Consider the following 18,162-nt stretch of genomic DNA (forward strand, 5'->3'; position numbering starts at 1 on the left):
CAAAATGGGGTTGACTCACAGTGGCTGAAATCGACCAGAAAACTAACCAATAAGTATTTAGGAAGGCAGCACGCAGATATAAAGAACATTAAACTACAAGTAAAGAACACGAACGCTAACTGGAATAATTCAATGGAAAGAAGCTGGCGCTAGACGTGTTTCGAAAATGGCAAACTCAGATTATGAAGGAAGACTTCTACGAGAGCTTAAGAGGTAGCGGCCCTCTCTTTCAAGCTAGATACAATGTCTTAGAACCCAAAGCTACAAAAGAAAGTCTATTTGAAAAGTTGAAACTTGTGCTACGTGCGGTAGATGCTCATGCAGAAACAATCGAAGTTAGTTATTACTTTGAAGCAGGGCTCCTATATTTCGCTCGAATACTCACACATACCTCTCCACAAATGCTGCTGTTCGTCTGGGAGTTTGTGTTACTAATACAGCGTCGGAGCACGACTTATTGCTCGACGTTGCTGGTACTGCTATCCAGGGCCAACCTATATGGCTTCATTTTGGTAATTTCTATGAACTCGAGGCACCGTAACGCTGCCGCAGCTAACTAGTTCAAGAAAGATTGGCAGCGCGTGACACTCTTTGGTAGTTTCGCCCCGAGAGGTCTATCGGCATATTCAAAAGTAGTTATAATTTTCCTAATAAACTATATATTTTCCATTTGCACGCCACTCATGCCGCGATCTAATCGATGAAAAAATCTTTCGCCAGATTAGCGAAGCGAACTGCTGATGACGTGTATCCATGCCCTTTAAATGTTCCACCGGATGCGTCTTGGCAAAAATTATATAAAAAACATCGGCAGCACTGCTCATGGTCTTTTTGTACAAAAAGAAGAAAGGTGGGACACTATTCTTTCGATATTCCATATGTCAGCAGCGAATGGAGGAGGTTGGTTCTGTATATACACGGCTGAATAATAAGCCAGTGATAACGTCGATGGCATTTCCTAGAAGACGACCTCTTTCTCCTCGGTAAAGATTAGATACGGTAAAATCTTAAGGTAAGTAGCGAGCTTCGTGGTCTTTTCTCGCACTGATGGGATATTGAAAATAGATATAAAGCAAGAAGAAAGGCATACGTGCCATAAGCAGAGCAGTTGCTTGCTATAGCATTTGTTGCGTAGCATGCAGCTCCAGTGGCCGAAAGAAGTATGCTCATAAATGTGTATGCAAGGAGTGTACCTTCGCGACATGCGAGATGAGAACATGTTACTAGGGTGGAGCTTCATGAATTGAAGTCTAAGCAGACTACCGTCAATAGCGATAGTATCGCGAACCTGTTTAGCTTTTAGCGCATTTCAAATATTTCGCAAATTCTTGCTTACTTGCAACAATGCAGCAATAAATTCGACACGTGCTCATTTTTCTGTCTTTCCTGGCGCGCAGTAATAGCGAGCGCTTTGCACTGGCTAAGAACGCCCTGGCGCGCAGTAATAGCCAGCGCTTTGCACTGGCTAAGAACGCCCTGGAGGCGGGTGACGACCGTGTGCTTTTTCGCTCGCACTGCAGGCGTTCGCGAAGCAGAGAATCGCCTATTTCAATCCGTAATTGTTTATTTTATGTAGAATAATAAAAAGCATTTAGAGAAAACTACGCGCTTACATTTATTCAAACAGTGCGATTCAATTCTGCCATCAATGAAATATATTATACCGCCCACGCTGATCATAGACGAAGTCCTTACCACAGTCGCCATTTGGCTCACCTCAGGCGCCGCGTATAGCCCGGGAAAATTGAAAGTAAACTCGGCTGAGCTTATTTGAGTCACCGCGACATCTGGTGCGCCTCGTTCGGCCCAAGGAGTCGGGTTTTTTTAAACGAGGCTCGTAGCGAGTTTAGAAAACATTTAATAAGAATGTCGAAAGAACATAAAGACCCGGGCCACAAAAGTTCAGTGTTGTTCCAGCGTTCAAAGCAATATATTTGCAAATATATTTAGAGGTTCTTACGTATATCTGCAGACGTGACAAGGAGCGGGTCTGTCCATGGGCTGTGGAATCCTTCTGGCGTGACCAAGCGTAGCTTCACCGTGACATTAGTGAGCGGGGATACTGGAAATCGGTAGGTGTCGACAGGTTGTCCACGAGGATCAGTCACATTTAATGAGGTTATCGATTCATTAATCTGCAGCGTCACGTTGACGCTCCAACATTCCCACGTGTCTTCGGGTGGATTCTGCAACCAAATAGAAGAAGGAAGCACTTATAGAGCAGCGCCTTTTCGTTGCATCAGTAAAAGGTTGGCAGCAAGGGCAGTTTACGTGTATTGGTAATTTTGTTTTCTTTGTAAAGTCGACTGCAGAACTGTGGAAGGTTTGCTTAATTTCCCTCCAAACCTTACTGTATAGTGCCTCTGCTCCTTATCGCCGCCTGGACGAACCTGCACAACGCGGCCTGCCTATCAACAGAGCTCGAGAGTGTTTCTAATTTCGAGGGCAGCCGCACATTCTGAAGCGATGCAACTCAATCCATCTCAATGCGTGCTTCTCTCGTTGCAACCGTCACTACCGCACCATGATTCCAATGGCTCCGCACTGAAGTTTTCTTAAGTCTGGGCCTTGCGTACTGGGCTTTGGTTTCATTTAATTTTATTACCTTAAAGACCCACGAGGGGTATTACGTGAGGTGTGGGTGCATATATTTTGATTAGCAACTGTTACCACAAGGAAACATGATTGGTAACATTATTGCTAACATTTCTCACCATCGAGCTCCTGCTGTGCTGGAATACATCGCATAATGTCTCAGACGACCGGGAAGAAATCAGTCTTTCCGCCCCCTCCAGAGGTAAAAATGGACATGGCAGTTGACGAGGGGTTCACTGTTGACAACTGAACACCTGATAATTAGACAGCAATGCACGATTACTGGAGAGAGTGGAGTTGTTGTTCTAGCTCGCCCTGCTAGAAAACACTAGAATTCTTCGAAATTTGGAGATGTGCAAAAAAAAAAAATGTGTCATTCCAGTCAACCCTTTGGCTATCACCCTGCTTCAGAAGGCTCTCTTCTTGAACTGCACGATTGTGGCTTCACAGGGTTCTCCCATAATCATAAAATAATGATAAGGTAGAGCACTTTAAGTCTAAAATAAAATTTTTACTTGGTAATAATCTCACCTTTTGTTAATTTAATATTAACTTAAAACGTTCTTTATTGTTCACTTTAAAGCATCCTATATGGTTCGGCTTTTTTTACGCGGCGGGTACATAGGCCTCGAATTTAAACATGTTGGTGGGATCGAGGAATCTTGCACAAGGTGTGTAATAATATTGTATAATATTAATGTGTAATTAGCATTAATTTGTGGCCGTATGGCTACGCCTGGGTGGGTGTCGATGAGTAAATACTCCCTTATTACAAAGATGTGTAATAGTGTAGCAGCTATTGGCGGCGAGCCTCACGTGGCACAAAACAAGCATTCATGAGCAGGGCCGGGCATTGTACTAGCCTGAGGTACTCAGGGCAGGGCTTGGGAAAGAAGTCACTACAGTTATGCTGAAAGCGAGGATTGCTATACAAAAAAAAAATCATTTCACGACCATGTATAAAATCTGGGGTCACGCTTCAGAGGTGTGTATTAGATGCAGATACCACGTTCCCGCTGCCGTGGCTGCGATAACATGCATTTAAACCATTTGTGCATGGTATCAGAAATTATGCAAAGCTCCGAGTTATAGCCATTGGGTCGTCCAGTCAATGACGCTTAAATAGATATCGCGTTTTATTATGCAGTCCAGCCCGGACACCTCGAGGGCAAAAGGGGCGTGACAAAACATTATAACGTAACTGATTATTATGTATATGAAATTGCAATAGACACGCTGATCAGCTACGAATCTAGAAGCGCAAATACATTGCACACATGACATACTGACGCTCTTCTTGCAGCCGCAAGTCGCTTGTAGGAGTGCTGACAGAGCACCATGCGCGGGGCGTTGCAAGGTCTAACCTATTCCTCACTGAAGCTGTTGTGGATGGTGAATTAATTACTACCTATCTACTCCTGTGATCATAGAAGTGGTGGCATAGTAGTATAGCTTCAACCAGGAATGCGGGGATGAGGTGAATGGGAACGAAGGCGGCGGTTTGAAGCTGTAATAGGAGGAACACGGTCAATCGTTAAATATGAAGACGGAGCACGGAAACGCTACACTTTTACGCACAATGTTCGACGGAAACATTTGTATGTTCGATAGCAGAATCAAAACCAGGTTTAACATCAAGTAGATGTTGCGTGCCCAGGCACCAAGACGGTAAGATGATTTGACGAGGCCGACGCACCTTTGAGAAGCTCAACTGCAAACCACATGAATATGCAAAACTATAGCACGTGAGCAATTTTAAAGATAAAAAAGTAACTAAATCACAAAAATCATAACATGGTTGACATTTAATAGCTATATGTCAAATCATATCCGTTATTTTAATAAATGCGGGAGATGGTAGCAGAACGTTTGGCAGCCATACCAATAAAAGTTTTCACCACCACCCTCATAATTTGTCCGGTTCTTTGATAAAATCCATTTGAATCGCTTTCGTGTTGATACTCAGGCTCTTTGCATTGTAATCGCATATATAGCCGATATTTCGAAAAATTCAAAACCTATATATACGCGCTACAGCTAATGATACAAATACACGCCCGGGTTTTCATTACATATGCTATAATATCTTCCTAGTAAGCCAAATGCAATGCAGTCTCACTGTGTCTCTGAGCAATTTTTCCAAAATTGTCCAATGTTCACACAATAGACACAATTTTCGCACGAGAGACAAAATACAAAGAACAAAATTTAGAACTAATTTGTGATTTGCATAACAAATTAAATTTTTGTTTATAATCTTATGCTCGAATCACTTCCTTCGTGCAGATTAGCAGACAATAGGGCGTGTGCCTTCAATTGCTTATGGTATGGTGATTTAGGATCAGAAAGAAACTAGTACTCTGCATGAAACGTTTACTCCGCCTGAAGCTTTAATGTCATGAGCTAATCCGCCCATTCACACATCATGTTGCTCTGCAGCCGTTTCGTGTATAGTTACAGTGCGTGGAAAAGCAGGTTCCCTGAACGGACGTTACCTACCACAGCATATTTTTTTTTTTCAAACAAAAATCAGCTTCATTTTCTTGTTAATTGCCACGAGATTGTAAGCCTATCAACTAGAGCGCTGTCCTAGTTTTATGATAAACATAGCCTGTGCAGATAAAATAAGAACAGAGCTGGTTTGCGTAGCTGCTACATCGTTGTAAGCGCGTGGATTCCGTGGAACTTCATAGAAGATAAAAATTTGACAAAGTTTTCGCTTCGGCCGCACGTGCAGCAAGCGCGCGTGCTTGCCTTCTGATAACTTCAGCAGCTCATAGCCTGACATGGCGCGAAGCTGCGGGTCAATCTCTTGGTCTCTTCATCCTGTCGCCAAATATCCGCATACCCTTGTTCAATTCTATTTGCGTTATGCAGGCATCCCATCTACCCTTGCTTTTGTTTCACAATAGATGTCACTGCCTAAATAGACGCTGTGGGTTACTTGATCAATTTGCTGTTGTCAGTAAGCATTGTTATCTTTCTTGTCCAGATCATGTTGGCGTTGGCCGTTAAATAGAAGTCACTGACAAGAATATTTGCCTCTAGGATCAGTGCCAAAAAGGGTAGCACGCTAGCATATTACTACGTAGTGACACCTCTAGTTCATTGAGTCACCCTCACAATTTTATTAAAGCGCCCTTTTCAATTAGGGTGGCGTATTTGGGACTTCACTACAAGCTTTTATCGAATACTTATGAGCTTCCTCCAGCTTTTATGTCATACTAGTCTACAGCGCCCTTTAGCCACATGAAGAACAAGAGTGCAATACTTACCGACTAAAACCCGATATTAAGGCGAAAGCATTTAATGCCCCATCATTTTCAGCAGAAGCTGTCAACAAAGGCTATCAGCGGAGGGTGTCACACTTTTGAGGGAGATAGGTAAAAATAACTAAATAAACCGCTATTCACCGGGAATTGAACCTCCACCCTTTGGTCCCCAGCCGAGCGCTTTACCAACTGCACCACGCCCCGGATCGAGAAACGTTCATCCTAATTGCCCTTGTCTACCCTGAGGATAGTGGGAGTCCGCGAATGACATATACTGCGCCTTTAATTTCCTGCACATGAATTGTAGAACGTCGGTGAATGTTGATGTGATCAATGAAATGCTGGTTGTGTTCGACAAGGGGCGCGCCATGTACCGTCACGACTGGTCATGACGTCACTAGGCGATTCATGCATAGACGAAGCTGACCCCGCCGGGCGCCCGATCCGGGCGTCCGTGCGGCGCCTTTCATTTGCCGCTTGCTCGAGTGGCACACCACACAGCAAACCGAAGCACACCCAGATGTCTAGGAGCGTTAACAACAGGCATCAGCGGCATTTCAAATTAATTTACAGGATATAAAAGGCGCACTATCTATCAAAATTATCCACGGACACATGTACTACGCCGTAAAGGAAGGAAAGAAGGTGGGAGTGAAAGAGAGGGATTTAAAGGTGCCGTAGTGGAGGGCTACGATCCACCGTGCTAAATAGCTTTCGCCTTATCGCACTTTAGTGGTCCGAAGTGCCCTCTAGAATTTCATGACAGCTGGGTTTACCAGAAGGGAAGACAATTCCGGGCCGAGTTGGTCATACTGCAACTAGCCTAAAGTATTACAACGAGCAAGCAGTGACAATTGTCTGAAAACTTTTACGTTACTTACCTTCCATTTGATCAGAATTTCTCTTCCGCTGCTGCTGTCGATGGTCACATTAAAAGGTGGCAGTTGCGGCACTGAAAACAGAGTGCATACATTTGTACGCTACAAGCATTGATATGACTTGACTTTCATTTGTTTTTTATCGCAATTTATTGCACGAAATATAGCTTGTATTTCTACAAGCAGTAATTTTAGCTTGCGGCTCTATCACACAGCCAAAATGAACTCGGTAAACAAATATAAGAGGGCAGACGCCCACTAAACCCACTGGTGAATTTTCATATCCCATTTGCAGTGTGGACAATAGGTGGCTTCATATTATTTCAAAAACCTGGCGTCATTCAATGTAACTTGAGACCTCCCATTTCCGCCTTTCGGGCTTATTAGTGTGCAGCAAAAAAACGGCCAGGAGCGAACCTCTTATCGTGAGCTCAGCAGGGGACTTCCTTAAATACTGATTTATGTCGAAAGCGTTTAAGAAAGGTATGTCCAGAAGTAAAGTTTACAAGGGCTCAGGTTCGACCATTGATTTGCAGCTTCTCTGCTGCCAATCTGAGAACCTCAAGTGATGCCACTGATCTTGTCCCAAATACCAGCCTTACGTATAGCCTCGCTCAGAATCTCAAACCCGACACCAACCAGTACAACAGCAAGTGGCGCTGGTTGATCTTGGTTGACACGTTCAAGGTCGTTCAAGCGGAAGCAGCTTATACACTTAGAGTATCGTCAAGATCTACTCCTCCTTCTATGTTTTTGTTTACCCGAAATGCAGCCGACTTTTCCATGCTGGCCCAGGTTCACTTTATTTATTTATCAATACCTCAAAGGCCCCAATGAAGGGTTATTGCATCATACATGAGAGAGCGGTGCATTCAGCACATGAAACTCCTTCGGGATGACCTGAATGATAATGGGTGGGTTTGTCCACGATGACTTTTGGCAGTCCATTCAAATCCCCTGCTGACCGAGCAAAGGAAGAATGCAAATATACAGATGTCCAGGCAGTAGGAGGGTATGCAGCCTTTTCATGGTTTGTGCGGTCAGAGATGTGGTGGGTGAGGTTGATAATAGAGTTCAGGAAAATATGGTAACAAACGTATGGAATGCACACAGTCTAGCCATCTTTCCGCGTCTTGCTCAGGTTGGCATGTTACCATTGCATTTTAGTTCAGAGCTGCCAAATTTTAAAAATAAGACGAGAAAGGGAATCGAATGGCGCGATTTTGTACTGCTTCAAGAGTAGCTGAAAGGTTATTGTGATGAGGGTCCCAGATGGCGCAAGCGTACTCTAGTTTGGGGCGAATAAGTGTTAAATAAGCCAGGCATTTTACCGATGGGGGTGCTTGACACAATGTTCGACGGAAATACCCGAGAAGACAATTTGCATTGTTAGTGCTGTTAGTTACGTGTGGAGACCGCTTAGATCGTGTTTTAATTGACGTCTAAAATTTTGTAAGTTGTTACTGAAGAGATTTCAGTAACACCGGTACGATTGCTTGAAGATGGTTGTGAATGACGTCAATCGAATGGTAAAAGAGAAATTCTTGCATTCAACGACATCTACCATCTTTTACCTCACCTAATACGCGGTGGATGTCAGACTGAAGGAACACGAGGCCAACATTGCTATTTATTAGGTTTTAGGTGACGCAGTCGTCTGCGAACATGCGAATGTTAGAACAAATGTTCGCGGGCAGATCGTTTGCATATATATGAAAAAGCAGCAGGTCCAGGACTGTGCCCTGGGGTACACCAGATATAACAGAGGAATGGGAAGATGAGCATTTTAGCGTTAAAAACCTGTTCTCTATTAGTGAGAAAGCTGCAAATCCAATTATAAACAGATTCGTTAAGAATCAGACTAAAGAGTTTTAGGAAGAGTAGTTTGTGGGGAACATTATATAAGGCTTTTTTTTAATGCAGAAAGAAAGCGTCAATTGGGATGTAAAGGTATAGAGGCAGGAGCTTAAGTCGCGAGTGACGATAGCTAACAGCGTGTCTCAAAAAAAAAATCTTTTATAAAGCTATGTTGATTAGGGTGAAAAAAGCTGACAGATATTAGGGGTTCTATTACTTGAAAGAAAATTGCATGTTCCATTACTATTGAAATAATAGAGGTGAAAGATATGGCGAGATAATTATGAAGGAAAGATGAACAACATTCTTTCGGTACCGAATGCCCTTGCCTGTTTTTCTGTCGTGTGGTATTACACCGCTATAAAATGGTTGCTGAAAAATATATGACAAAATTAGGTTAGATGTCTTTTATAAAGCTATGATGATTAGGGTGAAGAAAGCTGACAGATATTAGGGGTTCTATTACTTGAAAGAAAATTGCATGTTCCATTACTATTGAAATAGAGGTGAAAGATATTGCGAGATAATTATGAAGGAAAGATGAACAACATTCTTTCGGTACCGAATGCCCTTGCCTGTTTTTCTGTCGTGTGGTATTACACCGCTATAAAATGGTTGCTGAAAAATATATGACAAAATTAGGTTAGATGTGCGTTTCGTGTTTTTCAATATTTCTGCATTATTTACATCGATTCCCGCCGATGACGTTAACATTAGAGGGCCTATTATTTTGAAAATACCGTAGGGCTCAAAGGTGATGTTCGATATAGCTGGAAATTAATACGATGGAAAATTGGGAAGTTCATAATCTGATTCATAAGTGAATACATTTCCAGAATTGCCGTGGGCTTGTAGGAAGAATATCGGGTAGGATGAATGAAAAAAGCTGATGATTTTGTCCTGGTTTAGGATCTTTCAGCTTTTTAATAATGTTGCTATGTGTTTGGGTAATTTGTTTGTTTTTTGGCTATTCTGAAGAGTGTTACCTTTTTGTTGTTAAGGCGTTTTAGTATGGTATTAAACCAGGGTGATTCAAGGCGCTCGTTTTTTCGATAAAAACACGCATTTTGTTTTTGAGCTGTGTTTTGTAAAAATAATAAAGTACAAAGACCGGAATGCACCGAGTGCGCTGTTAGAGTTCATGTTGTCTCCTCTGTCGCACAGTGTGATAGTTTTGGTTACTTTCTTAGGTTGCGCAAGTGGTTGGCAACCGTGGCGTGAACAAACAAGTGGTTACTGATGACCGGTAAATGCAATAGTGATAATAGAATTTCTGCATGTAACGTTAGTATCAGATCTAGTATGTTCGATGATTGAAAATTCTGTCTTGTTGGACTGGTGATCAGTTGCGTCAAAGCAAAGGCTTTGCACGTGTTCGGGAAATCGCAAGCAGTAGAATTAGATATTTCCAATAGATCGCACCAGTTATTTTTGGGGAAGTTGAAGCAACCTAGCATCAGTAGACGAGCATGCGGAAATTTCGAAATTACCGTGTGAACTTCATAAAAAGAAGGGATAAACGAAGTGTCTCTCTCTAGTGCACGGTAGCCGGTGCATATTATTGTTGGCAGAAATGAGGCTTTCGAAGAGAAAAGTAGTATTTCGGTTTGGTTGGGTCTGTGGGGTTTAACGTCCCAAAGCGATCGACTAAGGCTATGAGGGATGCCGTAGTGGAGGGCTCCGGATATTTCGACCACCTGGGGTTATTTACGTGCACTGACATCGCACAGCACATAGGCGCCTTGCTTTACGCCTTCATCTAAAAACTGCCGTCTAGGCTGGGATTCGACCCCGCGTCCTTGGGTACAATAGTCGAGCACCGTCACTATTGCGCCACCCCGGTGGGAAATAGCATTTCAAAGGGCAAGTAAATTGTTCATCATCATCATCATCATCAGCCTGATTATACCCACTGCAGGGCGAAGGCCTCTCCCATATTTCTCCACTTAACCCGGTTCTGTGCTAGCTGCATCCACTTGACCCCTGCGAACTTCTTAATCTCATCCGCCCACCTAACTTTCTGCCTCCCCCTGCTACGCTTTCCTTCCCTTGGAATCCAGTTTGTTACCCTCAGCGACCATCGGTTATCCTCTCTTCGCACTACATGTCCTGCCCATGTCCATTTCTTCTTCTTAATTTCCACTAGAATGTCATTAACTTGAGTTATTTCTCTGACCCACTCTGCACGCTTTCTATCTCTTAATGTTACCCCTACCATTTTTCGTTCCATAGCCCTCTGGGTTGTCCTCAACTTAAGTAGAACTCTCTTGGTTAGCCTCCACGTTTCAGCCCCATAGGTGAGTACAGGCAAGATGCAACTGTTGTACACTTTCCTCTTGAGCGATACCGGTAAGCTGCTAGTCATAATCTGCGAGTGCTTGCCAAATGCGCTCCATCCCAATCTTATTCTTCTTGATATTTCCTTTTCATGGTCTGGATCTGCGGTTACTACCTGTCCTAAGAAAACATATTCGCCTACTATTTCCAGTATTTCGCTACCTAATGTAAACTGCTGTTCCTTCCCGAGGCTGTTGAACATTACCTTAGTCTTCTGCATATTGATTTTCAAGCCTACCATTCTGCTTTTTCTGTCTAGGTCATCAATCATTATTTGCAGTTCATCCCCCGAGTTGCTTAGCAAGGCAATGTCATCAGCAAATCGCAGATTACTGAGGTATTCTCCATCTACCCTTATCCCTAACTGCTCCCATTCCAAGTCTCTAAATACTTCCTCTAAACAAGCTGTGAATAGTACTGGGGAGATTGTGTCTCCTTGCCTAACACCTTTCTTTATGGGAATTTTATTGCTTTCTTTATGTAGAACTATGGTTGCTGTGCAGCCACTATATATATCTTCCAGCACTTTTACGTACGGCTCGTCTACCCCCTGATTTCGCAATGCCTGCATCACCGCCGAGGTTTCAACTGAGTCAAATGCTTTTTCGTAATCAATGAATGCTATGTATAAGGGCTGGTTATATTCCGAGCATTTTTCTATCACCTGATTGATGGTATGGATATGATCGATAGTAGAGTACCGTTTCCGAAACCCTGCTTGATCCTTTGCTTGATTGCAGTCTAAGGTTGTCCTGATTCTATTGGCGATTACCTTAGTAAATACCTTATACGTAACAGACAGTAAGCTGATTGGTCTGTAATTTTTAAGGTCCTTAGAGTCCCCTTTCTTGTGAATGAGGATAATGTTTGCATTCTTCCATGCTTCCGGTACCTTCGATGACACCAGGCACTGCGTATACAGGGTGGCCAGTTTTTCTAGCACGATATCCCCCCCGTCCTTCAGCAAATCTGTAGGTATCTGATCCTCTCCAGCTGATTTCCCCCTTTTCATAGTTTCTAGTGCTTTCTTGACCTCGTCCTTCGTCACTGGTGGAACGTCTGACTGTTTTTCCCTACCGCCAATCTCACTACGGTCCTGACTACTTTGGCTACTGTAGAGATCTGTATAGAACTCCTCGGCTACTTTGACTATCTTGTCCATATTAGTGATGACGTTGCCCGCCTTGTCCCTTATCGCATACATCTGGTTTTTGCCTATGCCCAATTTCTTCTTTACCGCTTTAAGGCTTCCCCCGTTCTTTACAGCATGCTCAATTTTCTCCATGTTATACTTCCTTATATCGGCCACCTTGCGCTTATTGATTAGCTTCGATATCTCGGCCAATTCGATCTGGTCTGTTGGATTGGAAGCTTTCATACTCTGCCGTTTCTTAATCAAATCTTTCGTCTCCTTAGACAGCTTACCGGTATCCTCTTTAACTATCCTACCGCCTACTTCTACTGCGCACTCAGTAATGATATCTCTGAAATTATTGTTCATTGCCTCTAGGGTAATGTCGCCATCCTCAGTTAGAGCTGAAAACCTATTCTGTAGCGAGATTCTGAACTCTTCTGCCCTCCCCCTCACCGCTAATTCGTTGATGGGTTTCTTTCTTACTAATCTATTGCGTTCCTTCTTCAGATTTAGGCTAATTCGGGACCTCACCATCCTATGGTCACTACATCGAACTTTCCCGATTACCTCTACATCCTGCACAATGGCGGGGGTTGAACACATTATGAAGTCGATTTCATTTTTAGTCTCTCCGTTAGGACTTTTCCATGTCCATTTCCGGTTCTTCCGTTTGCTGAAGAAGGTATTCATGATTCGTAAGTTATTGCGCTCTGCAAACTCAACTAGTAACTCCCCCCTGCTATTCCTAGGACCAATGCCATAGTCACCTACTGCCTTGTCTCCTGCCTGTTTTTTCCCTACCTTGACATTGAAGTCGCCCATTAGTACAGTATACTGCGTCTTTACTTTTCGCATTGCCGATTCTACATCTTCATAGAAGCTTTCAACTGCCTGGTCATCATAACTACATGTAGGTGCATAGGCCTGTACAACCTTCAGTTTATACCGCTTATTAAGCCTAATTACGATGCCTGCAACCCTCTCATTAATGCTATAGAATTCATCTATATTACCCGCTATATACTTATTGACAAGAAAACCTACCCCTAGTTGTCGCCTCTCTGGTAAACCTCGATAACACAGTACATGCCCATCCTTCAATACAGTATATGCCTCATTCGGCCTCCTAACCTCACTAAGCCCTATGACATCCCATTTCATGCCCTCTAGTTCCTCTAACAGCACTGCTAAACTAGCTTCACTAGCAAGGGTTCTAGCATTAAACGTTGCCAGGGTCAGTTTCCAATGGCGGCCTGTCCAGCGGAGCCAGGCTTTCTTAGCACCCCCTGCTGCGTCACAGGTCTGACCGCCGCCGTGGTCAGTTGTTCCGCAGCCGCTGGTGACTGAGGGCCGGGGTTTTATGGAGCTTATCATAGGAGGTTGTGGCCAATTACTACACCAGGGTGGCCAACTCCTGTTCTGGTGAGGGAGTGCGTTGCCGGAGGTGTTCACCGGCATCAGGTCGCACCCCAAACCTGTATATGCAATTCCATCGACACGCGGATTTTTTTTTTTTTTCTTTTTTTTTTTTTTTTTTTTGTCATCCGGTGGAGAATTGCGCGGCACCGGGATTTGAACCCCGGTCCTCTTGCATGCGAGGCGGATGTTCTACCGCTACGCCACCGCTGCACTGTTATTGTATGAAATTGCAGATTGCGATTAGTAGCTATTAAGACGCCACCACCTCTTCTACCTATAAGGTAACGGCGGAACATTTCGCAGTTGTAAAGTGTGGCCTGTACTTCGTAATGCTCCCATTTAACGACGTTTCGATAAGTAGAATTAAGTTGCTTTCTGTAGTATCGATTATGCTAGTTAGTTCATCACGCTGAGGTAAGAGGCTTCTAATGATGATGTAAAGGATTGAAAGCGAGCTAGGAGCTCTGATTGGTAGCTATGGGGTTTGGGCTGAAACAAGTTGTGATTAATAATCGTATGTGCATGTGATATTTCCAATTACCATTCTATCATGCAGGAGAGTGGACTTCTTTTATGATATTTAGCGTAATCTCCTCCGGCCATTGCGGCCGCGGAAAGCAAAACGCAAATAGCACTTGTGTGCTCTTGGATATCAAGGCAAGGTTAAATACCTTAAATACCTCACGGTGTGTAATATTATCTTTGTGTTCTGAATGACGCCGCTCGCTTTCTTTCTTTATCTCTTCAATCTCTTCATCTCCCTTCAGCTAATAGTGCTGCAGATGTCTCCACCGAGAAGACTGTTTCTGCACCCCTTCTGATTCTTAAAAACGGATGTAACGAATCAGAAACTTACTTTCCCTTGGTGTGTTTATTTCTCCGGTATTTCATGCACGAATGGCGTATTTGCATTACCGCTCTCACACCACCGGATAATGCTTGGCAGAGGAAGAAACTCACTTCCGCATGTGGTTCGAAAGCGGGTCACAGGCGACCCGTGCTCTCGCCGTCCAGCGTCCGAGTCGATGACGAGTACGCGAGCCTCGTACTCCGTACCACCTCTCAGTGGAAACAGCACCACCTTATGCTTGGTGGGACGGTGCACAAGCCTCTCCGTCCAAACAGCGCCGACAACCGGCTGCACAGAGCATGCCGATTCCGCCAGTGGCGAGGCGCCATTTACTGTCTCGTAATTCATTCAGACCATAAAGAAAGCCTAACAGTAGAATCTCCTACTAGCGACCACATCATTACTATGCAGGTTTGGTGATAAAAGCCACCTGGACAAGGAACACAAAAGCGCAGTTAGTACCCACAAATGTGGCGCAACAAACACAAGCGAAGGGACACAACACACGCGCACACTACCAACTGTAATATGGATCTGAACACACTTCCTCCTGACCACTCCTCTTCTTTTCAAAATAACGGCTTGAAGGGCTAGTTGGTGCTGCATAATTGGTGTTGCGCCACATTTCTGGGTATTATGCAGCACGAACTAGCCCCTCAAACGCTGTTAGTACTACCAATCAAAACGTGGGATGAAAAAAGTAATAATTTGCTCTCCGTACCAAGGCTAACAGAAAAGCAAGAGAATAGCATCATCGTACTACTTTTCACGCCAATATTCAGAAGCTCAGCTGATCGAAAGAAGGCCGGCTCATTGTGGCACATAAAAAAAAATACCATTTAAGCTATTTTTTTGCTTTGAAACGTCAGAAACTCGCTTTGAATATATATGCAGAGGCAATGCATTGCATCTCACTAGCTCCCTGCCTCACTACCAAAGCTGCGACGAGTGCAGAGGCGACAGTAAATCATTTGGAATGAGACGTTCAAAAAATCCGCACATTCGCGACGCCCTTTTTGAAGTGAATCCTAACGTAAACACGATTTACATACGCTATTTCCTGATTTTACCTTTCTCGACCCTTGCGCATGTAGTAATCCCGTTTTCAGCATGGCGACGCGCTTCGAAGCAGGCCGTCTCGCTTCACAATCAACTCGTCGTTACTACTGGGTTTTTGTCTACATTGGCCATAAATGGCGCAACTAGCGTTCATTTTGCCTTATGTTGTCTACAGCAACATTCATGAACGTTAAAATACCATTTAGGGCGAATATTTTGCCTCTCCTAGACCTAAACAAAAAAAAAAAGTGTTCGTTGACAAAAAAAAAAAATATTTCTGTTTAGAAGCCCAGATGGCGCCACTAGGCTAAAGCACCTATGGTACCTCGATGGGCGAACCCTCTGAGCGGTGGGGAGTGGGCACATTGAGGCAGCCTAGAAATCGCCACCTCAGCTTTGGTTCCGTACGATGAACAGAGTGCGAATACAGGAAACAGCGTAACATGACCCAAAACGCTATCCAAAAGCCTCTGGATGTTTTTTCAAGGCTTGGTAAGGGATCAGAATGTCTTTATACTCTTTTACAACAACGTCTGCATACGCCGCAAGCAGACGGCGCGACGCGTAGGAACATGGTTAACACGTTCTCTCGGTTTCTTGAACAGTGCTCCTAGTACAAACGGCGCTCCCCCCTCAGCGTTATTCCCTAATCATTCTGAGACAAGAAACATTCTGCAAAGCATCTACTGCCGGGATGAGCCGCCGTATTGAGGCCGCGCAGTACTGGACACTCGTTGCTCATGAAATCTTCATGACAAAATTGTTTATTACCTGAGAATTAACGACATGATTCAGTAAAATAAATGAATACATCATGGAAACATTTCTTAGCCAAGCAAAGATTATATTCATAGTATTTTGCTTCTCACGGGTCTATTACCATACGCGCAGAAAGACTGCATATTTGACGAGTGTGGAAATAAGAAGACAAAAAAAAAAACAATAAACAAATACCCTAGGTCACGAAATCCAGAACATAACATACTGTCATGAGTTAAATGCCTATCTCGCAGAATTGTCTCAGCAGCTCAAAAGTAATACAACTTTGTACTGTGGAACGTAAAAACTCGACGAAACGCACGAGTGTAACACAGGCTGTTGTCGCATACGGCCTGCATTTTTCATGTACAGCTCTGCTAGAGATACATATTATTTGTGAGCAAATGTTTGTGTGGCGCAGGGTACTGCAATGAAAATATCAAACAGAGGGGTCTAATGTTCCAACCAGCATCAAAATCGTTTCTTTTAAATTTTGCCCTTCGGTCCTACTGCGTAGTCAAGTCTTGAATGGAAAACCAGTAGAGAACGCATTTTAAGACAGCATGCAAAAACCATATAAGACCATCCACAGGAGATGTGGTTGTGAACATTTACAACATTAGAAAACACTTGTGCGAAAAAACAACTTCTCGTTGACACACTGCATTTAAAGAATTTTCTTTATGCGACGAACTTAAAAGAGGGCAGTTTACGAGTACATATAGAAAGCCGCTTTGTTAGCACCATAGTTTGCATTTCACGGATGGAAGAAGTTTCCTTACAATCGATTTAGCCGCACTTGCGGTACGGAATGGCGGAACTCTCTTTATAGCACAGAACTTGAAATTTTAAAGCAAAATGATACACACTGTTTGGAACGAAATCACATTTAGTAATAAATCCTTCGTTTTGAAAGTTGCTTAAAATCACATACCTTAAACTGCACCGCATAGTACGCCGGATCACCATGTCCGAAGTCCAGCGACGCGTTCCAAGGCTCGAAGTGAAGTTCTGCCAGATTATGTGTGACTGGTAACACAACTGGTGCCTTTAGAAGCATCGGATAACCTGGGGGCAAAACGTTTGTCAATTTTATTCATAGTCTGCTTTTTTTTTCTTCTACAATATTGCCGCCAACCAATCAAATCTTTATTTGTCTTCTTCTGCCAGACGGCAGCATGCGGCCTTATAACTGATTCTAGCACGCAGATCAATTCTGCATTTTTTTTTACATGTTCGTTGTTGCGAGACGCAGATTTATCGGTTTCTCTGTCGCGTCAGATGCGCCGAGGTGTGGCTCGATGATTCCGGCCACTCGCATGTGTTTCTGCAATGTTCCAGGTTGTGCTAGTCACTGTTGGCGGCTTTATTTGGATGTTTCTAGGCCGCCTTTAAATTGAACGTTGAAAACCGCGACGAGCATCCTTTGTTGAACGACCAGCGAGTACGTTTGCTGTTATCGCCGCAACCGAATCAATTAGTTCTTTTGCGGGCGCAAATCAGCCCAATAAAGAGTTTAGTAAACTCCCAGACTCTGAATTGTCATTGGCCTTGTCGCCACCACCTGACATCTGGTGGAGGTGCTGTCCTTCGTGCTCCGGTTTAACCCTTCAAGCCAAGACCACTGTCCTCTTCCTGTTGTCCTGAAGGGCCAGCCAAACGGCCGCCGAATCAGCCATCGTGTTCAAGGGCTCCAACCAGAACACAGTCTGCTGCCGGAGGACCCCGCTCGACCCCGGAAGGTCTTCCAAGGACTGTCCAGTGAAGAGGCGAAAGACTGGATGGACCTCTTCGACCACGTGGCAAAATTCATTTGTTGGAACGACGCTTTGAAACTAAGGTAGGTCAACGTTGCTCCTCAAAGACCTGCCCAAATCTGGTTCGAAACTCATGAGACTTTGAGACTTCTTTGAAGGATTGGGAGACATTCAAACCGGCGTTTTTGACTGCCTTTGCGATTTCCGTCCGGAAAGGATGAGTCCAAGCCCTCCTCTAATCAAG

General features: G+C 43.8%; 1 protein-coding gene across 1 annotated transcript in view; it reads right to left on the bottom strand.

Annotated features, from left to right (window-relative positions):
- The window catches only part of LOC146200598 (receptor-type tyrosine-protein phosphatase epsilon-like), a 169,194-nt gene extending 151,978 nt beyond the window's left edge, over positions 1-17,216 (bottom strand). Inside the window, exons 1-4 of the mRNA XM_084595572.1 lie at positions 17,096-17,216; positions 14,454-14,631; positions 6,749-6,819; positions 1,961-2,186 (exon numbers count right to left, since the gene is read on the bottom strand). Coding sequence (XP_084451698.1) covers positions 1,961-2,186; positions 6,749-6,819; position 14,454 — 298 coding nt within the window. The 5' untranslated portion in view covers positions 14,455-14,631; positions 17,096-17,216. The remainder of the gene's footprint in view (positions 1-1,960; positions 2,187-6,748; positions 6,820-14,453; positions 14,632-17,095) is intronic.
- Positions 17,217-18,162: the final 946 nt, after the last annotated feature.

This window comes from Amblyomma maculatum, chromosome 2 (genome assembly GCF_055883805.1).
Source record: "Amblyomma maculatum isolate TAMU_Amacu chromosome 2, ASM5588380v1, whole genome shotgun sequence".
NCBI lineage: Eukaryota > Metazoa > Arthropoda > Arachnida > Ixodida > Ixodidae > Amblyomma > Amblyomma maculatum.